Source organism: Miscanthus floridulus, chromosome 16 (assembly GCF_019320115.1).
Source record: "Miscanthus floridulus cultivar M001 chromosome 16, ASM1932011v1, whole genome shotgun sequence".
Taxonomy (NCBI): domain Eukaryota; kingdom Viridiplantae; phylum Streptophyta; class Magnoliopsida; order Poales; family Poaceae; genus Miscanthus; species Miscanthus floridulus.
The window spans coordinates 114,409,298-114,433,216 of NC_089595.1; the positions used below are offsets into that span (position 1 = coordinate 114,409,298).

Here is a 23,919-nt window from a genome sequence, read left to right on the forward strand (position 1 = left end):
CAAGATGCCTGAACATAAATATATTATCTACAGTTCTTTTTGACAAGCATGAAGGATTTTAAAGTTTAGAGCTGAGAACACAATTAGCGACTACTTAGGTAAAAGTTTTGGTGAAACGGATGACTGAAATATGAATGCTTAGCGTTCCTTGGATATATTAATCAACGTTTAAAACTAGCACCAGTGAAGACAATGACACGATGGTCAGTTGGTCACTTGTCCAACATGTTGCCAGTCCAAGAGCTGAACTTGACTTGGTGAGGTTAATCCAAACTTTAATCGGATCAAGTCAAGCCTGTCATATATATACTATTTTCATGATTTACTCCTCCGACTGCAGGATCTTTATTTTCTTATTAAACTGTTGATACCATACAGAGAGATTAGGAAATCTGTTTACAACTTTTTTTTCGGATGTTGCAGCTAGTGGTGTGTTTGGCAGCCTTGTGATCCATGTGATGCACTAGGCAGCTAGCTATGCAAGTACATGTTGATCCATCTTTCTGCAGGTGAGAAACCTATCAAGCAGAAAGGTTTCTAAAAAGAATCAAGCAAAAAGACATGCTTTTCAGGGGCAAAGAGCGGGCAGAGAAGTTAAGCAAGCTAGTAGTACTTTGCTGTCCTTTTTGGCCTTGGGCTTTGGCAGGCTACTCATTCCGATGGAGCCTAACCTCCTCGTGCATAGAGCTGCAAATTGCATTAGCATAGCAGCTAGCATAATGATGCCAGTATATTATTAGTATACGAATATAAATGCAACTCGGAGATCCGATGGTGGCAGTTCCGGTTTGCCAGTTTGATGTGTACCACCACCACACATTGGTCGCCGGAACGGCGGCGGCGGCACGTCGGCCGGCGTAGATCGATGTGAGCGGCCGGCGAGAGGGACGGCGGTGGACTGGAGTACGTCCAAAAACACGAGTTGCCTCGCCGTTCAAACTTCAAAGGCGAGAGCTCCACTAGCCACTCTCTCTTTCGAACCTTTCCATGACGGAACTAGCGGCCAAAGCATGTACGATTCTTATGTACATGTACCGGCAGCGAGTGATACTTGATCCGGTCAACATTCTCATGCTCCAACAGTCTCCATGCGTCTTTTCCATCTTTCACTCAAAATTGAAAACTCAGTTACTCACTATAATTACGTACTACCCAAGGTTAATATATAAAAAAGATTCAGTTATTTTTTTTTGTTTATTAATCTCATGTTACAAGTACATATATCCTGTGAAGTCAAAGCATACGGAGTATGTTTGAGAGGCAGAGGGGCATCTTTGTGAGTTCGAGTACAAACACAGATGCATGCATGGGAATTCACGCTAGTGCTAGTAGAGTAGGATGCAACGACAAGTAATGGGATGAAATAGTTTTCTTCTCATCATACAGGACGATGATGCTTGTTGTCGTAATGATGCGGGTTAGGTGAGGACAAGGTCTTTGCTTGGATTAAGCAAAGAGATGGACCAGGGTTATTTTACCCCGGAATCGCGTAGTACGACGAGCCCACAGGACTTTGGCGCAAGTCAAAGCTCCGGCGGATACACAGATGATCGCAAAGTCACCGTGTCTCGCAGGGTATTAACAATGGGTAGCGATGTTTGGGTATGTAGGTTAGCAGTTGGCCGCGACGCATTTGACGTGCCTGGTTGCTGTGTATGTACTCTCTCTCTCCTACTACTGGTTGCTGTCAGCTTGTAAATAAATAAAAACTTATTGGGCCCAAAAGCGTCTTGTTTGTGGATAGCAGTTGTCCTTTTCCATACATCTGCAGATTTGCAATTGACTTTGGTTCGGCCGCTTCCTACTGATCGATGATGACATAAATATATGCCAAAGACTCTCAGAAAGCGTCGAACGTGGCCCAAAAACTTTGTGATTAAGAAAACAAACAGTGCCAAAGATTCCTACTCCACTGTGTTCTTATATATATACTGGTGTAGTAATATATACTACAATCTTTCGCCCTGTTCGTTTGAACTTATTTCGCTTATAAGCTATACTTTTTTAGCTTTCTCTCGCACCAAATCGGCCAACAATACTTTCGGCCATGGCTTATTAGCCAAACAAGGCCAAACGAACATGACGTTTGTCCCTCCGTCTGAAAGTCTGAACTAAGGAGGGCTAGCTTGTGTGCGCCTGATCTGAACTACTCTGAATCTCGCTGGATCCTGGCGAGACAAAAAGAATGCAAGCTCTCGCTTTGTTCTGGCGTACCAACTCTGTCTGTCTTGACTGGTTAAGCTAAGCACCAGCATTAGATTAGACCAACCGTTGATGGGATTCAGCACCCAAGTGTCAAACCTCATAAAGAAAAACGACGCTGATAATCCAGCTGGCTATTCGAGTTTGTTAGTTAGTATATATAACAAGTGCCTGCGATCTTCAAAGTTCAAACGCCTATTATTGCTGGTTGGTGAGTGATGAATGATATATATGATATTCCAAGCATGAAGCAACGACCTAGTTAATTAGCTAGATCGCTGCATCACGCGAGAGCACGGGAAACTAGATTAGTCCACGCGATTACAGTAAACAAACGAACGTTCGATATTTAATTTAAACGGCGCCAGTCCTCCTGTTGCTTGAACTCGAGGCGTCATTTGGTCAAACTCGCGTCAAAATCATAATGTGAACTCAAATCCGAAGATAAACCGTGGGTGCGACGCATCGAATGGAAAACTCTGCAAGCAGCAGCATGAAGAAACCTGCGCAGACCCTCAACAAATGCTGCGGTGCGGGCGGCGGCCGGAGAGATCCAGCACCACACACTCACGCACCGAGAGTTTCACTATCCATCTCGCCGCCGCCACAGCCATCGCCGTCGGCCCGTCGCGGCGGCCGCGCGCGCGATCGCGCCAAACCGAACCTTTTCTGCCGCGGCACAAAAGTCGCGCGAGAAACAGCCAGCCAGGCCAGGCCTCGCGTCAAATCAGGCGAAACGCGCACGAAACCGGAGGCCGCGGCCGGTGGTACACGTACGCCGTCGCAGGCCCGGCGCGGTCCGCGGTCGGCCCGCCCGCGACCAACCTCGTGACCTGTCCCGCTGTCCCGGTCTCTGCCGGACAGCGGGACAGTGGCCTCGCTCGCTCCATCGCCGCCCGAGGCCCGCGGACACCGACCGCGGGCGCGCGGCATGGCTGATGGCTCCGGCTCCGGCTCCGGCCGCTCGCTTTCGTTCAGACTAGTGAACGGCCTAGGCATCTCTAGCCGCCGGCGGCGTGGTCGCCTCGCACCGTGGCCCGCGGTGTCTGCGTCTGCGTCTCCAATGCCGTTGGATCGAAATCGGGCGGGCGAAGGCTTCGGTTAGGCACCGGCGGGGTCAGGCTGGCGTCAGCCGGTGCGCACACCTGGGTCAGAGGCGTGGGGCCGGTCAAAGCTGAACGGACACGTGGCGGTGAGGATGCGTTTGAACGGTTTCACGCAGCGCGGTGGTTTGACCTACGTGACCGGGTGCACCCGGTAGCCGTCGCTGACTCTATGCGTTCGTATGCGACCTTGGACCCAGTTGCAATCCCCACTGCTGTGGTGTTGCTTGCTTCACTGTTGATAAATGACTTTTTAGAAACAAGACAAACCTTTGTCTGAAACAAACAGCTCCGCAATTGGTAACCGGTGCAGTGAACACCACGTGACAAGATTAATACTAGAACGGATTTGCTGAAACACACGTACTAAGGGCCCGTTTAGATGCGAAATTTTTTTGGCTTTTGGCTACTGTAGCACTTTTCGTTTGTATTTGACAAAAATTGTCTAATTATGGACTATTTAGGCTTAAAAGATTTGTCTCGCTAATTACGGGCAAACTGTGCAATTAGTTATTCTTTTGACCTACATTTAATACTCCATGCACGTGCCGCAAAATTTGATGTGACGAAGAATCTTGAAAAATTTTAGATTTTGGGTGGGATCTAAACAGAGCCTAAGGGAGACAAATTCAGCTCAAATTTGCTTGCAAATAAATCCCACGTTCGCTCCAAATGAAGCCTAGGAAATGGAGTGCCCAAATATACTACTACAACTAGGCCCTTGTTTAGTTGGGCAAAGCTGACGCCGCCGGATTCACTGTACAATACTGTAGCACACTGTAGTATTTCGTTTGTATTTGGTAATAATTGTCCAATCGTTGATTAATTAGGCCCAAAACGTTCGTCTCGTAAAGTACAACCAAACTGTGCAATTAGTTTTTGATTTCGTTAACATTTAGTACTCCATGCATATACCGTAAACTTGATGTGATGGGGAATCTTCTTTTTGCATAGTGCCAAAGTTTAGAATTTGGGATAACTAAACTGGGCCTAGTAGTAGTTTGATCCACAAAAAGACAAGAAGTTTGACATGTTCCATGTGGTCCAACCATTTGATAAGAGATGTGCGTGGTAATAAAGCCTAACAGTATAAAAGAATTGGCACCGGCTACTATGCTCTCTTGCGAATTGGTAAAAAAGAGTGTCAGATATGTTACTAGAACTTGAAGAAAAGTCACAAGACGAATCAAATCAATCCATTAGGTTTAAGCAATCCCACAATTTAATCTACTCTACTAGTCATTCAACCGGAGACCTTATTTAGCCATCCCAGCCCTCTCACCCAACCACTCATCCATCCATCCATCTCCATCTCCATCTGCATCTCCTTCTGATCCTTTTCCCCCGCGCACACACGATCACACTCTACAAAGCTAGCTCCCTTGCTTACACACCTCTCCCTTTGCCTCACCTTCTCTCTACTGCGGCCACCGCAAGCTGGAGCGATCTATATGTGAAGCGAAACCAGCACCCCCGCGCGCCGCTCAAGGTCACCGGTAGCTCGATCGGAGGTTTGATCTGAGGTAGCCAGCTAGCAGCCGCTCCTGCCGATCCATCTCCATCCATGTCGGGCGCGAGGCATGAGCACCACCTGTCCGGGGACTTCCAGTTCCACGACGAGCTGGCGTCGCTGTTCGCGCATCATCAGCGGCCCGACACGCCGATGGCACAGCCTTGGTTCATGGACTACCTGCACGCGACCGCGGCGGCGGCGTCGCCGCTGGACTGCGACGCCTTCGTGGGGGACTTCGTCGACGTGCCGGCGCCGGCCGCGGACGAGGTAGTCAAGAGGGAGCTCGTGATGGTGGACAGTGCCGCTGCCGGGACACCGACGCCGACGACGGCGCCGCTCACGCCCAACAGCATGTCGATGTCGTCGACGTCCAGCGAGGCCTGTGGCGCCGGCGCCGGAGCCGGCGAGGAGTCGGCGGCCGGCAAGTGCAAGAAGGAGGGGGGCGAGGGGGAAGGGCTCGAGAGCAAGGATGACGGATCCGCGGCGGCCAAGGGAGACGGCGGGGAAGGAGAGGAGAAGAACAAGAAAGGGTGAGTTCGTTCATCTGATCAGATTTCCATCACCTCTTCATCATCAGAAAATCTATTTGTCCCGGATCTTGGACTTCTTTTTATATTAGATCTATATATAAGCCTCATACCATTTAGTTAAGGTGTTTGATGATTCGCCAAGCTTTTGATTCTAGTTTCATCACTGCGAAAAGTTTTCATCGGATTTGTCGTCGTTGATCTTTTAGAACATGCATGAATCATTCAAGATCTGGAGCAGGTTTATCTGGAGTAATTCCTCTCTGGGCCGATCTTGTTTGTTCACTTGTGTGAATCCTTTCTCACACATGCATAGCATAATATACTAGTGTTCCTTTTCATCCCCATCTTTGATTTGGACAAGGTGTGAACCCTGCTAGGGTTTCTCATTTAGTATACGCTGCATGCTGCGTGCCCAAGAAAAGAAAGCAAAAAAGAACTTGATCTTTAGGGGTACGTTCTATACCAAAGTTGATCGGTGTTTATTTGTTCCAAACATCCTTTTGCTTCATTCACAAATAAATCGGCGTTGCTTTCCTCCTGGATTTCGTCTTCCTTGTCTTGGCATCTACCTCCTTCAATTTGACTGCACCAACTGCCTGCCGTTTTCGTAGTTAATCACACCCGCCCGGAAAGGATTTAAGACTATTAGCAGACGATCGAATCAGTCGAATCAGTGGTCTCTGCGTTGGCCATAAATTGCCCAACCGATCCACAAATTTTGTCGAGACTTGCTTTTGCAACTTCCCCTTTTGCTGCGACCTGTGACGATGACGGATCTCCAAATCCCAGTAGAGCAAAAGTTAAGAACACTACTGCTGCAGGTGAGTTGCAGTGTGAACCTGTCAATCTGAAGCCATGTATATGCGTGCGCCGGACCGTACATACGTAGCTAGTCTTCCACGGCACCCATGCATGTTTGAATGAGCTAATAACTGATATATAATCTTAATTTGTACGTACTAGTTTGTACTAGCAGTATGAACGCAGCATGTAGCACACCAAACGCATGCATTCAAATGAACACAGCTCTGGCATGTAGCACACTACCGCCATGTTTGAATAATAGATTGATCAATGCAAGTTGGCATGTGTGTATGATCGTGTGCAGGGCGGCGGCAAAAGGCAAGGGCAAGGGCGAGAAGCGGCCGCGGCAGCCACGCTTCGCGTTCATGACCAAGAGCGAGGTCGACCACCTCGAGGACGGCTACCGGTGGCGCAAGTACGGCCAGAAAGCCGTCAAGAACAGCCCATTTCCGAGGTACGTATACGTATATACATGTGTGTACATTGTTTAATTATTCACCGCGTCAGGCATCCACGAATTAGGGTTCTCACGACGAGCGATCGAGCATTGCAATGAGCTGGTGACTGATTGATATATACAATGCATGGTGATGGGCAGGAGCTACTACCGGTGCACGACGCAGAAGTGCCCCGTGAAGAAGCGGGTGGAGCGGTCGTACCAGGACGCGGCGGTGGTGATCACCACGTACGAGGGCAAGCACACGCACCCCATCCCCGCCACGCTGCGCGGGAGCTCGCACCTCCTCGCCGCCGCGCACCAACCGATGAGCGGCCTCCACCACGTGCACCCGCACTTCCGGATGGCGCCACCGCCGCCGCCGGCGCTCGGCGGCGTCACCGCGGGCCTCGGCGACTTCAGGCCCGGCGGCGCCAACGCCTTCGACACTCTCGGACTCGGACTCCTGCAGCCGGCGCCATTGCAGAGCCACCACCACGGCGCCGCCGCCATGCAGCAGCTGGACGTCAGCGGCGCAGACGGAGTGCAGCAGTGGAACGCCGCCGCCGCCATGGCGAGCCACGCGGCGCTGCCTGATGGTGACCAGCACGGCTTGGCTGCCATCGCAGGTACGGCTGGTACTACGGCGGCAACTACTACCGCCAGCGCTCCGCTCCGGATGCAGCACTTCATGGCGCAGGACTATGCTGGGCTGCTGCAGGACATGTTTCCATCCTTCGTTCACAACGACGACGATGGCCACCGTCACAACCACCATTGATGACTGAGAGTTTTTTCTGCTTTAAACGATCGATGTTGTCATGGTGACGACGACGACGACGACGATGGTCGATCGATCGATCGAGAGATTAATTTGGTTGCTGTTAACTTTTTGGTTCGTGGTGTCGTTGTACGATGATGTGATCTGAGGTAGCTAGTAGTAGCAGCATCGGTAGTATAGGACGGGCACCTATCCGTTACTAGCTAGGATCGAGTTTGTTTGACATGTACCTGATTCCTAATGAACTCATCAAGCTTTGCACTTAATTTCATTAAGCTGGGCCGCTGGGGGCATGCATGCATGTAGTACTGTACTGTTGAGCAGTCGCAATATTCTGGTACGTACGGTCTATTCTAATTATGCCATTTAGTTCCTTTAATTCATGACAGACATATATATATGATCGTGTGTTTGTTCTTGTTGATATGATGCATATATATGCATAGACTAGCTAGCTAGTCATTTTCTGATGGATCTACATCATCATCATATGCCATGAGCCTCTCTGTATATGCATGGATTGAAACCTGTGTGCTGCTCAAATTAATAATTCTAGTATATATGTAGTAGTACTAGTACCATATATATCGTCATAGCATGCGTCAGTCGTGAATGAAGAACTAACAATGAAAGAAGAAAGAAGAAAGAAGAAGAAGAAGAAGAAGAAAGAAGAAAGAAAAGGTGCCATGCATGTAAGGCGCGCGCGCGCACCCAAAGTACTAATTGGCGTTATCGCTTTGACTATGCGAAGACGATTAGTTCCCATGCATGTAGTAGTGCGCACGCGGTATCCATAGACTGTATTTGACATGAAATATAGGTTATGCACGCACTTAAATCTGAAGCAACCAAATTAGTATATAGAGGCTCCATATTTCAGGCAACAGTTGTTGCATATATTTTATATTAAAATTATAGTTATAATATTTTTGCAATTTTGGTGGACGCAATCTCTAATTTTTTGTTCTGAGAATAAAAACTCAACAACAAACCTGACAAAATCTAATTCGTGTTGGCACAAAAACAATTAATAATTTATAATTGTTTCTATAGTCACTACTACAGAAATCTTATTAGAGGCGGGCATTGCAACCGCCTCCAATCAAAGGTCACAGTTAATCAGTGACCTATGGAGGCGGTTGCTTTTGCCCGTCTCCGTAAATGAAATTAAAATAATAATAAAAAGCAGTCGAGCCCAACGCCAGCCCATACGGGCCCAATGTCGAGCCCAGCCACGCCGCCGCCGTCCTGGATACGCCACCACTAGATCCGCGCCTGGCCACCGGATCCACACCTGGAGGCTCCATCGGTGGAGCCCCTACAGTCGGATCTGGTGGAGACGGGGAGGCCTCGCACTGGATCCACCGCCACCGAGAAGGAAGAGGCCGGATCCACCACCATCGATGAGGAGGGGTCCGGATCCGCCACCTCGACGAGGAGGGAGCCGGATCCGCCACCGCCGACGAGGAGGGGGCCTAGATCCGCCACCACCGAGGAGGAGGGGCCAGATCCGCCGCCACCGCCGGTGAAGACAAGGATGGAGGCGCCGCCAGATCTAGGCCCTGGCCACCATCTCCGCCACCCTCCGAAGCCTCCCTAGAGTCTAAGAGGCACGCGGCGCACACGAGCGAAGTCGCAAGGAGAACCGCGCGGATAGAGAAGCCGCAGGCGACAGAGGAGCTCAAAGTGGCACCGACCATCACTAATAGGAATATCCACTTCTATAATGATTAGTTTTCGTCATTGAAGGAGCCAAATTCGTCATAATTTCAGTTTTATGATGAATTTATGACGAAAAACGGTTCATCATAAAAGATGTGTCATTCTTGCAATTCTATGACAATTCTATAAATTCGTCATAGAATTAGATAGATCTATGACGATAACTGATCGTCATAGAACTGCTTTGGCATGCGTGGCAGGGGGTAGCTACGCTAGCGGGTGCTTTCGTTGGAGATGCTTTCCACGTGTACATGCTATAGCCGGTTGCATTAGAGGTGGTTCGGGTATGTGTCACCTTCTTATTGCACGTGTCCATCTCTGATTCTTGCACGTTTTAGGTTCTTACTGGACCTCGTGTCGGGAACCTATTGTTCCACATGTCAGTTTTCTATTGACACACGTGTCGTGTTGCGGTTGGGTCATATGTCACTTTTTCATTGGACTAAGTGTCGTATTTTTATTGGTCCATGTGACGTGACCATAATACCCCGTGTGTCTTTCTTTTACTTGACCACTTGTCTCGATGTTGTACGTCCGCGTGACAGTGTTTTATTAGGCCACGTGTCGCGCCCTGAGCTAGCCACGTGTCTTTTTCTGATTCGACCACGTGGTAGGATGGATTGGTACCACGTATTTTTTTTGTATTAGCTCACGTGCCCTGTCGTGGCTGTTACACATGTCATGTTACATGTGTTATTCACTAGTTCGTCCCCGTGTCAGATTCTTATTTAACGTGCCTGTGCCGAATCTATTACGTGCACACTAATCATTACATCAGAGAAAATAATTTTAGATCTACACTGCTGCATAAAATGACTACATATATAATTATATTGAACCTAAATCAAATAATAGCAGTTCAACTCAGCAACAAACCACTGACAGAGTTCACATATCAAGCCGCTAAAATTTCACATCAAAACAGCAAACAAACCACATGTTCACTATATCAACAAGACTGAGAGTTACCAGCGCTTAAGAGCGTGATATGCTCACGGAGCTTATTGTACTCCTCGTGTTGCTATTTGTTGAACTTCTCAAACTCCCTATCAGTGTTTTTTTGCCTTCCTCTTCAGTTGATCCACTTGTTTGGTGAGGATAGCTGAACTTTCCTGATGAGCAGCAAGCTGTTCTGAAATCCCAAAGTCTGCAGCAGCTTGTCCTGATACCAGTATTCTTCAAAGAAAAGGTGTTATAGCTGGCCTAGGAGAGGACCTTGGAAACAACATCAGCAACAGATTCTGCTCGTATAGTTTACATAGCTTGCTGCGAAAACCAAGGAGTAAACATTAGGAAGAGGTCTTAAATTGCAGAACTAAGAGATTATTTTAGTACAAGTAATGCATGGGTCTTCCTCAGCCTACTGTGCCACTTTATGCTCCTACTTTTTCTTCTTTTATGGCAATGGCTTCAGCAAATTTCAAGGAAAGCAAATGAAGGTACTTACCACTGCTTCACTTGCAGCGTCGTTTAGTCCCATGTTGCTACTAGTATGGAAGTTGTTGAAGATTCCCACTGCATCAACATCTTGATGAGGTCGATCATGTTCTTCATTGAGCACTTCTTGATCGTGTCATGTGTCCTTTCTGTTTTTATCCTTCTATTAAAATTGCACATGCCTTTCTGTTGATACAAAAGGCATTGCGTATTTGATAAAAAAGAGTAACAGAACCATCACTTACATACGCTTGCAGGTGGGCAATATAGGAGCGAGATCCTATAACCTGGTGGCACTTGACTTTTGCACGATTTCGCTTGTTCTGCTCCGAGACTGCCTATAACCACAATTGTGTTAGACTACAGCACAAGTAGACCACATAAAGACTAAACAATAAATAAATGAGTTCACACACACACCTTGTTCTTGGAACTTAACCACATGTGGACAAGTGCACACCACTGTGCGTTATTCACTTATTCATGCAAGACATAGGAGAGGTATTTCTAATTTCATTAGTGGGGACGTCATTAAAGTAAGATCGCTTGAACCTATACCGTATCTACCATACAACAGACTGGAATATACTCATGCATGCTTCTTTTGTTGCTTCATTATTGTCATCAATGGCCAGCCTTAACTATAGAGGTATGAATGCAAATTAAATCCATTACTAAGTTGCTCAAGACAGAGTTGAATGTCAATAGAGGATATACATACTTACAGATAGCTTGGCCATAAATCCATTGAGATGTTCGATCCGTTGCTTGTAATGTTTCTAGAGCGGGAAAATTGGTACTTGAGACTTGACTACTACACCTGCCTCTGAGGCAAACTTGGCAGCTTGCAATGGATCATGTGGCCTTCTGTTTCCCTTGACAACCGAGATGGGCATCCTTGTTCCCATTGATTGGGTGGTTTTGTGAAGCTGAACCCCCTTAGTTGCTTACCTCGAGTTCCTCGCTCTTCTCTGTAACGGTACTACACAATTTTCATACATTCAGATTATTAGAAAAGTAACATGGATATCAAATAGTGTGAATTGATTTATAGACATGTCTAAGGTAGTACCAACCTTCGCAAGTTTGGTCATTCTGCTGGTGGGCGGGTGGAGTCTCCTCTTCGGCATGGCTAAGGTCATCTTCACGTGACCAGTCCCTCATAGGGCTTTGTTCACCTTGTGCGTGCTGACTTTTGGAGCTAGCTGGAACTACAAGATGCTACAACTCTGCTGAACTAGTTGGCTACACTCTCTTGGGTTGCCATCCCCTAGGACCCATATCGGTGCTACCTTTTGCCCTGCTGGTAGGGACTTCTCTATGGCTTGTTCAACCCACAGCCTGAAATTAGAGAAACAAACTTAAGTGGCAAGCATGTAAAAATTGCATTGCTATCCACACAACAAAGAATTGAATTGCACTGCTACCTAAACCAACCCCCTCCCATCCCAACATGACAAGATAGAACAAGCACCTAAATTACAAGGGGTACTTGCTCTTCTAAATCTGTATTTGTATCACCATATCCCTGAACACGTTTCCCTGCTTCAGGGAGATATTCCAGATGTCATTATGTAGATCACAAAGGCATTTATTGAGTTAACCTTATACCGAATGTCAACAAAATAGAGCAGGAGCATGCAAATTAGGCGCCTAAACTATAGCTTACACATAAGCCATTGCTTGAATAAAGCACGTGTGAACTCTTATATGGAAGCTATTATACTCGAATAAAGCACATGTGAACTACATCTCAACTAAGAAATATGTGACCCCGTCACTATATATCTACATGTCCTAGGTTCAACCACTAGAGTAGAACACACATCATAAAAGGAATTTGGGTACCTCTTCCTATTCTTGGCTACGCTGCATCGTTGGCACCGCCCTCTTGTCATCCTGGCCACAGAAGTGGTGCGGCAGGAGTAGATGAAGGGGTAGCAGATCCAATGTGGTGGTCGTTAATGATGACGCTAGGGCTTGGTCATGACAGGTGTCGATGTAGGGGGTCTAGATCCGGCCTGTACCACCACTAACGGTGGTCCTTCCGCCGTTAGCGGACCTGCTATCGACGAAGGGGATCAGATCTGGATCCAGCTCTAGCTCCGGCTAGAGTTTAGAAACGTATGAGAGAGGGTGTGGCTAGAGAGTGGAGAGGGAGTCAAGCTACTATTCTGATTCACCTAGCTAGGGTTCAGACCGGGGTGGCTAGGCTTTAGAGCGGGAGGAGAGATGGTGCGGTTGGTCTAGCTAGAGAATAGAGATGGAGGCGGAGACGACAACTCCTTGCGCTTTTATGTGGCCATCACAATACCACAAATATCCTTGTCTAAAATCGATGGCGTGGTAAACCAATTTTCCACAAGGAGGGCAAAAGAGTGAGAGATCTAATTTTTGGTTCATGTTGGCGGCACTGCTGGGCGCGAGGATTTCATTTTTGCTCGAAATCAAATTTTCGCATGGGTAGATCACCGCCCCGTCTAGCGTCTTATGAGCAGAGACCGAATTTTATATGACGAATGTTAATGATATATACAGAGTAATACACTAATGTGTATTAACCGTCAGATCACTAATATTAATCCCCAAGTTTTTGTGGACCTCCCAAGTTTCGGTGGACGACGACTCTTGACAGCGCTTGTGTCGGTGATGCAATTACGCGGCACGTGAGACGGTCTGCTACTAAAGGCATGCTCTGATCAGTACCTATCTTTTTGTCTTTTTCACACTGTTTCCATCGTTGTTCGCCCCTCTAGCGCCACCCACCCAGCGCCGCCTCCCCCCTCTCCCCTCCACCTACCCTCTCCTCCCCGTACACCGAAACCTCTTGTCTAGATCCTTCCGTGCCACGGGGATCTACTATGCCGCGGTGATCTACCGCGCCGCCATTTGTTAGTGCGCCGCTCCTCCAGCAAGCAAGCCAGTCGAGATCGCCTTCTTGCCTTGGCACGGTGAGGCCGTCTACGATCTCCTCTTTTTTTCTTTATGAATTTATAGTGTTTGATGAAACGCATGTGTAATTTTTTCTGATTGTTGCAGATGGCACGAGTTAAATCAAAGCGGGTAGAACTACGACATCGTAGAAAGAGCCAGAGGCAGGCAACCATTCTCTGAGAAGCCGAGGAATGGGCACCACCATAGCCTAGAAAGAGTTAGAGGAAGGCTTGTAGTGACCCAGAAGCAGAGGAACAAGCACCACCACAGCCCAAGAAGAGGCAGAGGAAGGTGGATAGTATCCGAGAAGCAGAGGAAGAAGCAACCAAAGCTATGCTAGCCCTAGAGTCTAGGAATTCTCACAGGCGGACTCGAATGGCCCGTTGACAGAAGTAGCATGAGAAGAGTGCTAAAATGGAACTTAGAGAGGAGGAGCTCACTGAGGAACAACTACAACAAATGACCGAGTTTCACTTTGAAAACCAAACCAGTCGCTTTGCACCTTCCTAGATCAAATCTGTAGCTACTCATGGGGGCACGCATGCTCGCACTCATGGAGGTTTGATGTGTGCCACAATTGGTGGTATGAGGAGCAGTCGAGGAGGTAATTTGATGTGTGCCACAATTGGTGGTACGAGGAGCAGTCGAGGAGGTAATTTAATGTCTGCCAATGGTGGCATAAGGAGCAGTTGAGGAGGTTTGATGTCTACCAATGGTGCTATGAGGAGCAGTAATATTGAGAGAAAGAAAGATGTGGTTCAGTTCTACTACTTTTGGTATTACAGCTCAAAGAAGATACGGAGCATCAGGTTCAGTGATATTGAGTTCTGGTTTCCACTACTCAAAGAGCTTGGCACAAAATCACAGTTCTATATAGTGACTCAGGAGAGTTTCTTTAGGAGCTACCATGCTAGAGGGATGGCACTAGTAGACCAAAGGATACTTGGTTGGGATGAGCTTGAGAGAGCAGCTGGTATACTCATTCGGCCCCTCTTTGAGCGGTTCTCGGGCTTCGTTCACCTTTTCAGTGGGATTGATCAAATTGTGATAAACTAGGTGCGTCAGTTCTATGCAATAGTGTGGATTCATTCAGAGCATGACTATATTGCTTTTATGCTCCATGGTTGGCCAGAGTGAATGTCCTATGACCACCTATAAGAACTCCTCGAGGTTGACACTTCAGATAGGAAGCTCCACAAGATAGTCTACGAAGATGCTTTGCCTTCGCATCGTAGCAGGGCTAGAGATACTTTTCCTATAGACTAGGAGATTTGGCTGCTCTTCATGGAGCCCTTTGCCGATGGCTCCTTGCGTACACCAGATAGACTACATCTAGAGGCTTACGTTCTACACATGGCTCTGAGGAAGATAGTCCTTCCTCATGGCTACAACAGGGAGTCATTGAGCAGCTTGCAGTAGTGGCTACTACTATCAATATGGAGAGCCAAGCAGTTTGATTTCTTACACTTTTCCTTGTCTAAGATCAAGGATGTGATAGCTGACGCTATTAGGACTAGACAGTTGCACGTGTACCCTCACATCATTAGCTATCTGCTACGCATGATTGACTCTAAAAAGAATTGGATGCTATACAACGAGTCAACCTACGAGGTTATGACCTATATGCCAGCAAGTCTGGACAATCATCGTTGTGGATAGCGTGCCCTTAGGTCCATTCAAGAGCTATTACCCATATAGGACAGAGAAAGACACAAAACGGTGGATGCAGCCCTAGAGCAGGTAGAGCACCAGTCTAGGATTGGAGGAATCTTGAATGTACAAATGCAAGATTCAGACTCTAATGATAGCGGCTACCATGACCCTATGTCAGACGACCATGACAAGGGCAGGTCATCCTCCGGTGGTGTAGTCGATAAAGAGATGGACGATGTTCCACCTACTACAGAGATGTTAGCCAAACAGGCACTGCCTCTAGTGTCCATTTAGCAACCATCAGAGCTTGGATAGATACATGCTAGGCTAGTTGTCGGCTAGGAAGAAAACTAGAAGTGTATGTGTCGGTGTTTTATAAACCGGACTAGTAAACTTATATGATTGTTGTGCTGCTCTAGGAAGACGATGGTAGCATCCAATGGACACGAGGATTTATACTAGTTCAGGCTAGAGCCCTACGTCTAGTCTCAAAGATGATCAAGTGCGTGTTCCTCGCTTGAATGCTCTAAAGTTCTTATAATGGGGGGGTGCAAGAATGGTGGAAGAGATGGAAGGGCCTATGCTAGGCGAAGAGCTACCTGAAGAGAAGCTCTAAGAGCCCTACTATGATGGTGGATGAATAGAATGGTAGAGGATGTGAATCATCCTGAGATGGGTGCCCTAGCTACCCTTATAAAGAGTTCAGGGCTAGGGATTATACAATGAGGAGGTTCTCCTGACCAAAGGGTCAAGAGCCTAAGGGAGGGCCTACAAGCTATGCCATCTTCTAGTGCACATCCGGCTATGGCTATCATCATGGTCTTTTGGCCATGTTGCGATAGGATGTGATGTGGTGCTACTATGCCGGCTGTGGTGGCACTATAGCCTCGATGGTGGTTCGTCAGCTGTCCTGTGTAATGCAGTGTCTGTTGTGACCTTCATCATCATCTCCTAGTTCCTAGAGGCATCATACCCAAAGTAGGTAGCTGCCCTAGGTCGTCGTTCGCTTGGTCGCTTTGCGGGGCCGATGGCCATGACCTTGGTCGTCAGGGTCAGGGATCTCTACTGGTCTGGATGGCCTTTTCGTTGAGTCCCTTGTCATGGATCCCATCCCATAGTGGGTGAGATCGTACAAGCATCTACTCGGTCCGTATTTGGATGGTGGGTATCGTATCCGTTACCACTGTGGTGCGGTGTTGTCTTGTCGGTGCGGCATGGCATAGGATGGCATCTGACTAGGACGAGGTGACTACCATTGCCTCGGTCCTTGCGAGGTCAGTGTGGCATGCTTGCTCTTGTCAGAGCAGGTGCGCCTGGCTACGCTTGACCTCCTCCATCCCTTCCGGGGGTCATGACAAGGAGAGGTCGTGCATCTTACGAGTGTCATGTAGCTAAGGTGGGTGGAAGGGGTCGAGGCTAACCCTATCTTTAGCGTCTGGCCTGCTCTACTCGGCTCTTGCTTGGTCTTGATCTTTTGGGCCCTTGCTAACTATTGCATTATAGGCCATGTGGCCTGCTAACTATTCAATGCCTTGATACACCCTGGGATTATGACCCCAACAGTAGCCCCTAAGCATTTTTACGACCATGAAGTGTTCATGAAAGCGTTGATGCATGTGTGTGCTAGAGCATGGGTTCATAGTCATGGCTTTTCTGACCTTTGTCGCTCGACACCTTGAATGCTTGGTGCATTTAGGATGGATGTTGGATGTTGCGCCCCGTCCCATCCTATTGAAGTGGTATGTGATTGCTGAGCCTCATCGACACCGCATCAGCCCTGCCTTCAGGGAGGTTTCGATTCTCCTGACCTTGTGCGAGCATCTGGTGTTGGTTGTGGCTTTCGCTATTCTCTCTTAGGCCTATAAATATTAGCCCTTAGCTTGAGCTACCTGCAATTGTGTTTGAGAACCTGTTCTGCTAGTCCTCTCGAGATGCTTGTTCTTGAGAGAGAAGGGAGAGAAATGTCATGAGTTTCTATTTTGTCGAAGGTTTTTTGTGATGGCCGGGCATCGACGTCTGTCTATCTATCGATAGGTGCTAGGAGGGATCTTGCGATCTAGGCAGGATAGGGTGGCTTGGTCACTAGAGCCACTGCTTTGGGATTCCCTCAGCCTCTGGGGCACTCTGGCTTGGATGTGCGAGGTGGCCCTTGCTGTGCGTAGTTCTACCATGTCATCCCTATCCTTGTGAGATGGCGGTGTTGAAGCCGTCTCTTACCCCCATGTCATGTGCTCCGGGAGCTACGACGCTGGATAGATTTTTGTGGGGTGCTTCTATTGTCGCATTTTGTTGTGACGGAGGGGAGCACCCTGCAAGCCCCTATTCAGTGCCATAGCTCCTAGAGCTCATGTCGCTGCTATCATGCTTAAGGTTGCTAGGCCGTGGGGCACTAGCCACGCTTGTTTCGTTGGGAAGCAGAGAATTGTTTGTTTGTGAAGTGCCTAGGTGCTCGGCTAGGTTAGTTTGTAATTTCCTAGGCTTTGACTTGGGATTGTTTATTGATTTTGGTGAAAATTTTGTTTGGGCTTGGTGCCAGGGTTTTAGAGGTGTCTTCCTTGACTAGAGGTAGTCGCCTCAATCTAGCGCCATCAGGGTCATGGTTCTCGTGGGATGCGTTACCATCCGATTGAGAGTCTAGGGCTTCAAGGACACTAGCGCCCTCCCTTTCTGTTCCCTAATGCCCTTTGACCCCGGATGGTCATGATGCCTTTGTTATAGGCTATTTTTTAGTTTCACCCCATGTGGGGAGAGGCATGTCCATCGTAACCATGTGGTTAGAGCAGTGTGCCTCATCAGGGTCGATGGGTAATCCGAGCAGGAGCCGATATCCTCCCAAATCGACGTGGAGTTTGGTTGTGCCTCATGTGAGACGTCCCATATATTGTTGGCCTTCAATCCCATTGGTCCCCAGCCGCCTCTATAGTGGCCATAGAGCAATATGCCTCCCCCCAAAGGGAGTCAACCTGGGAGACTTTGAAGCGGATGAGTCGAACACAGGGAGAGAAGGTCGTGTGGCTCTGCACCGTCGATTAGAGTTGTGGGGGCCCATCTCCTCCCTACCCCTATCCCTTTTGTGGCCTTGAGCCTTTCTAAGTACTGGCCTAGAGATGGACTCCTAAGTATGATGTCGGGTCACGACCACGACCTGGCTTCCCTACCCATAGGCTCGGGGGCTTTCGGGCCTCTTTCGTCGAGGTCATGATTTACCGGCGTTCACTTGTCGTGTGATCGTGTGTGCATTCTATGGTCATGATGACCAAGGCTTGCTCGATGCATGGATCTAGGGGCGATCAGTCTTCCTAGATCCTTCACGTCTTAATGGCGCCTCTGCATGTTATGGCTCATCGACTCATCTTCTGAGGGCTCATGGGGCTCGTATTAGGGTGGACTCCATGTAGGTGCAGTTCGCTTCCCTAATCAGTGCCACATAAATAGTTCCCTCTACTCGAGCTGACCACTTACCTTGTTCTCACCTCCTATCGCCGTTCCTACACTTTTGAAGGAAAATAGAAGGAGAGGGTCGAGTTCATGTGATTTACCTTTAGATTATGTGCGCCGCTATTGTTGCCATCTACACCATGGTGAAGGGTCTTCTTTTGCTGAAGGAGGTTACTAGATGGAGAGCCCCCACCGGCAAGGTGGTGCCTCATCCCTAGCTTGGGGAAGTGGTGTCATTCACTGACTTCCACAAGTGTAGGTTCAGGATCTCGGCGTCTAACTTCCTCAGCGGGCATGGGGTCCAGCTACAGCACCTCCCTCCCAATGCGGTGTCATAGCTGACGAGCTTTGTGGTCATGTGTGAGGCCTTTTTTCTACAGGAGCTGATGAGGACTTTGATGGAGAAGTCCTAGTTCATGCGCTAGGCCATTGAGGCTTAGGCAGGAGGTGTCACCGACCGTGGCCGTCTGGCTATGGCAGAGGCTGAGGTGCAGCGCTTACGCAGGGAGTTGGAGGCCTCCTAGAGATTAAGGGAGGAGCTAGCCTACTAGGAGGTGTAGGCTCAGTTTTAGGTCGATGCTTTGATGTCCTAGGTAGCCAGTCTCAAGGACATGATGGCTACCTAAGAGGCCAAGCTTACCTTGGCTGGCGCTGCCAGAAAATGGCTAGCCTAGGGGCATCAGCGCCTTGAAGCTGAGTGCCTAGAAACTACGCTCCACTTGTAGCGGCAAGCTCCCCTCAGTTCTATGCTGTGTCTTTGTTTTATCGTTGGGTCTAGCTATGAATCAGTTATCTTTTCATAGGATTGCACGCGAGGGCGCTCTTGATTCGGATCAGGAGGAGAAGGTGACCATGAGCCAGAGGATGTTAGAGATAGACAACTAGCTTGCCAGCATTGACTGCCTCTAGGATGGCCTCTCTGAGAGGTCATGCTCAGCGCCAATCGAGGGAGTGCCTAGCTATCACTTTGCCTCGACGAGGCCCTCCTCCATGTGGATTCCCTGATTTCCGAGAGATTTCATCATGGTGCTCTTGCCACCTTGATGTCGATCGGCTCACACTACAATAGTGTCGAATTTTGAAGTCATTGGGCGAGGGCGTGCTCCTAGGGAGGTCCGAGAGCGAGGTCCTAGCCATCAAGAGTGCTGCTGCCCAAGGCGCAGAAGCCCTTGTGAGCAAGATATCAGGTGCAAGCATTCATCATTAGCATCAATCTTCTAGGGTGTAAGGTTTTGTCAAGGACTCCTAGTGCTTTTTGGGTGGCTAAGTTGTAATGGACATGTTTAGTTTTTTGCGTGGAGGACAGGTGATTAGCACATTCTTTTGTCATTTGGCTACCTTTTCGCTTTCCTTTTCATTCTAATTGAATGTGCTTCATCCCCTTTGGTCCCATGCTCGTAGGTGCGTATTTTAGCCTAGGGGTTGGCCCACAAGGCTACAACGGTGCATACCTTGTTGGAGCGGCATGACATCGAGGGCGGGTCGTAGATCTAGCTTGATGCGAGAAGAAAGTGAGTAGATGGCTCATGGCCTTTACCCTCCTATCCCTTTCGCCTTGAGCAAGCGAGTTCCCCATTCGTGTTGATGAGAAGTCGAGGCTCGGGTCATCGATTCATCACGGTAAGAGGCACTGTCGAAAAAGAGTTCAAGATGGATGGATCGCTGGGACGATGACAAATGGTGATGTGCCATGGATCATGTGCGTGTGCCTATGAGTGTAGCCCCCATGAGTGAGTCATGTCCGACCATGGGCGCGGGTTGGATCGAGCCCCTCAGGAGTTGAGCGCTACTAGGACATGCTGTGTGGGAGTCATGTTATCTGGTTTCGCTCTGTGGGTCGGTCCTAAATTTTCATGGCTATCGATGAGTCTATATATGTATGTGGACATGCTTGGGCAGTGAGGCTAAGGTCAAAGTGGATGCGACTGGCCGATATATTGAAAGCCACCAATGATCTGGTTGTCATAGCTCGGGGCGCATTAAGCCCCCGAGTGTTTGCTTATGGCAGAGCTGTCATAGTCCCCGAGCTACGGGCTGATGGGGTCGCTTTTTATCGCTTTGAGCAATCATAGCTAGTGTGGGTTGGCCTCTCGAGCAGCCTTGGGCTAGTCCTCACCGGCTTGATGTCCTTAGGGGGCTCGTAGGCCCTCGAGGATGATCTTCTTATGTCCAGCTTGCTATAGCTTTTGGCTGGGAGGGCTCATGTGTTTTGGTGCCCGGGTCCTCCTGGCTCGACGTCACCGTTGTCGCCACATCTCCATCTTTGAGTGTAGCTACCGCCTTTGACGAAGAACTATCACGATCAGTCGCTGTGGGAGCTAGCCTTGAGTGCAACACAGTTCGGTCCGCTCATCATGGCACGTGGTGCGCTTAGGGAGACTACTTCCTTGGATGCATGTGCTTCCAAGCGACATCTAATAGTTAGCCATGGTGTGTCATGCAGCTTGCCTGTTATGCACGATCAAACCCTAGTTCTAGGCTTGACCCTATGCGGCATGGTGCCGGCTACCCACCGGGTCACTTGCAATGACGCTGCCTGATGGCAGGGAGTTTTGTTGTCTGTGCGCATCCTGGTTTGTTGTGTTTCGCTGATGGTGACGCTGCCCGAGGCGTGATTTTGTCGTAGGGTACAATTTTGCCATGCGGCAAGCCTGGACAGGGTATGTGCGGATGACGGGCGTTGCCCATTAATTCAGACAATCTCATGGTTCCCTAAAAAAATGTGGCCATCTGAAAGCTCTAGTTTGGTTTTAGTGAATTGATGAAACCCTAAGTGCTAACCTAGTTTATCAAGTGATCATGAGATAGATAGCACACTTCAAGTAGAGAAGCAAATGAAGATCATAACATGACAATGGTGATAGCATGGAGATGATCAAGGGCTTAAACTTGAAGAGAAGAAAGAGAAAAACAAAAAGCTCAAGGCAAAGGTATAACTTGTAGGAGCTATTTTGTTTTGGTGATCAAGACACTTAGAGAGTGTGATCACATTTAGGTTTGATAGCCATACTATTAAGAGGGGTGAAACTCGTATTAGAATGCGGTTATCAAAGTGCCACTAGATGCTCTAACTCATTGCATATGCATTTAGGATCTAGTGGAGTGCTAACACCCTTGATAATATTTATGAAAATATGCTAACACATGTGCACAAGGTGTTTGACGGTGTTTCGGGAAAATAGAATGCCTATTTTCTATCGCGCCGGATACAAATTCTTGGTGGTTGGCACATTGGAGCAAGGGTGGAAAAGATGGAAGTGAGAACAGAGCTGATGCCAGCGTCGGTCCAGTGACCAGACGCTGGATCCAGAAGCACCGGATGCTGACTGCCTGTGTCCGATCGTGTTGACTGTCGGTACCGTGGCTAGGGTTTACCACCGGACGCTGGGCTGTGTCCGGTCGAGGTGGACCGGATGCGTCCAATCGAGGAAAACTAGGTTTCGACCCTTACTGTACTCGACCGGACGCTGAGGTTCCAGTGTCCGATCAGTTTTTACCAGAGCATCCGGTCGGCGTCATAACCGTTGGAATCTAACGAACAACGTTTGAAGCTGATGACACGTGGCGTCCATCTGTGGACCGGACGCTAGGTCTAGGGTCTGGTCGAGTGGACCGGAGCATCTAGTTAGAGCGTAGAGTACTCAGTGAAGGGGTACAACGGCTCTATTTCGTGGGGGGTTCTATTTAAGCCCTATGGCTAACTGTGGCTCACATCTTTGGCCATTTTCATTGACATAGCAACCTTGTGAGCTAAGCCAAAGTCCTCCCACTCATCTACATCATTGATTCATCATCATAGTGAGATTGAGAGTGATCTAAGTGCATTGCTTGAGTGATTGCATCTAGAGGCACTTGGTGTTCATGTTTCGCTATGGATTTCGCTTGTTACTCTTGGTGGTTGCCGCCACCTAGAAGGCTTGAGCAGCGAGGATCGTCGAGCGGAGGTGGTGATTGTCTCTGGCTCCGATCGTGGTGATTGTGAGGGGTTCTTGACCTTTCCCCGATAGAGCACCAAAAGGTACTCTAGTGGATTGCTCGTGGCTTATGTGATCCTCATCTTATATTGGTTGTGTGGCACCCTATTAAGGGTTTGGCGTGTGAAGCCAATTAGCGCATGAACCTCCAAGTGAGTGAATCGCCACAACGAGGACTAGCTTGCCGGCAAGCAAGTGAACCACGGTAAAAATCATTGTGTTTATCATTGATTCCGAGGTGATTGGTCTTTATTGTTATTCATCTTTGTGATTGATTGGTTCATCTACACAGCGGTATAACTATCCTAATCACTCTCTTTACTTTACCGCAAACTAGTTGATAAGCTCTTTAGTGTAGCTAGTTGTGAGAGCTTGGTTGGTTGGTTGGTGTGGCTCTTTAGTTAGTCTTTAAGAGCACACTAACATAGGATAGTGTCTTTGCTATTGTGTGAATAGACACTATCTAAACTAGAATTGTGGTAGGTGGCTTGCATTTTAAGTAGGCTAGCGCAACACTCGCTTTGCCTCATAATTGTCTAACCACTTTGTTAAGTGTTGTTGTAGAAATTTTATTAGGCTATTCACCCCCCCTCTAGCCATTAGGACCTTTCACCATCGCAAGCCATTCCTCGTGTGAGGTCACTATGAGCCATGGCCGTCTGGCTTCCTAGGTGGAAGTCTCGGCTATGGCCTGTAATGAGAGAGGGCACTGGCCCCTCATGCGGGTGTAGTCCGAGATGCAGCCCTTGAGGGTAGTTCTGAGAGTATATCCACCATGGATCATGGGATCTGGACCTTTAGGACGAATGTCCAGGTCACAACTAAGGGCGGATGTGGGTGTCGGCGCTTTGGTGTGATTAACTACATTGTTCCCCAAAAGGATATGGCTGGTTGAGGCCATTCTCTAGGCGAGTTTGTTGCGAGCCATGGACCTTTGGTTTTGTGAATGAGAGGCCTGGCCACGTCTGGTGGTGGGCGAGGGTACTGGCCCCTCTGGGTATGTGAACTACAGGATGCTACCACCTGAGGTAGTTTTGAGAGTGTGTCCACTATGAGCTACATGTCCCAGATCTCTATGGCAGAGGTTTGGGTCATAGCCGTGGGTGGTCGTGGGTGGTCGCCCTTTGATGCTGATGAACTTGTAGTTTTTACTGCAGATGTGGCTGCCGTGGGCCATTCCACCAGCGAGTTCACCAGCAGTGTGAGGATCCATTGCTTCCTTCTCAACAAATGAGAATGTGTGATTGTCCCCTACCTAGCGCACCAACTGTCGATGTTTTGTAAACCAAACTAGTAAACTTATACAATTATCGTGCTGCTCTAGAAAGACGATGGTAGCATCCAATGGACATAAGGATTTATACTAGTTCAGGCCAGAGCTCTACGTCCAGT

The 23,919-nt window shown here is 48.4% G+C and overlaps 1 protein-coding gene across 1 annotated transcript; it reads left to right on the forward strand.

Annotated features, from left to right (window-relative positions):
• Positions 1–4,621: 4,621 nt before the first annotated feature.
• On the forward strand, positions 4,622–7,767 carry LOC136513918 (uncharacterized). Its single transcript, XM_066507896.1, has 3 exons — positions 4,622–5,348; positions 6,457–6,606; positions 6,751–7,767. Exons 1-3 carry the CDS (start codon positions 4,870–4,872, stop codon positions 7,367–7,369), a joined length of 1,248 nt encoding a protein of 415 aa, XP_066363993.1. The 5' UTR covers positions 4,622–4,869; the 3' UTR covers positions 7,370–7,767.
• The last annotated feature ends 16,152 nt before the right edge of the window (positions 7,768–23,919 follow it).

Coding starts and splice junctions, on each gene's coding strand:
- LOC136513918 (XM_066507896.1), top strand. CDS start 4,870: ATGTCGGGCGCGAGGCATGAGCACCACCTGTCCGGGGACTTCCAGTTC. Junction 5,349..6,456: donor GAGGAGAAGAACAAGAAAGG/GTGAGTTCGTTC, acceptor GATCGTGTGCAG/GGCGGCGGCAAAAGGCAAGG. Junction 6,607..6,750: donor AAGAACAGCCCATTTCCGAG/GTACGTATACGT, acceptor GGTGATGGGCAG/GAGCTACTACCGGTGCACGA.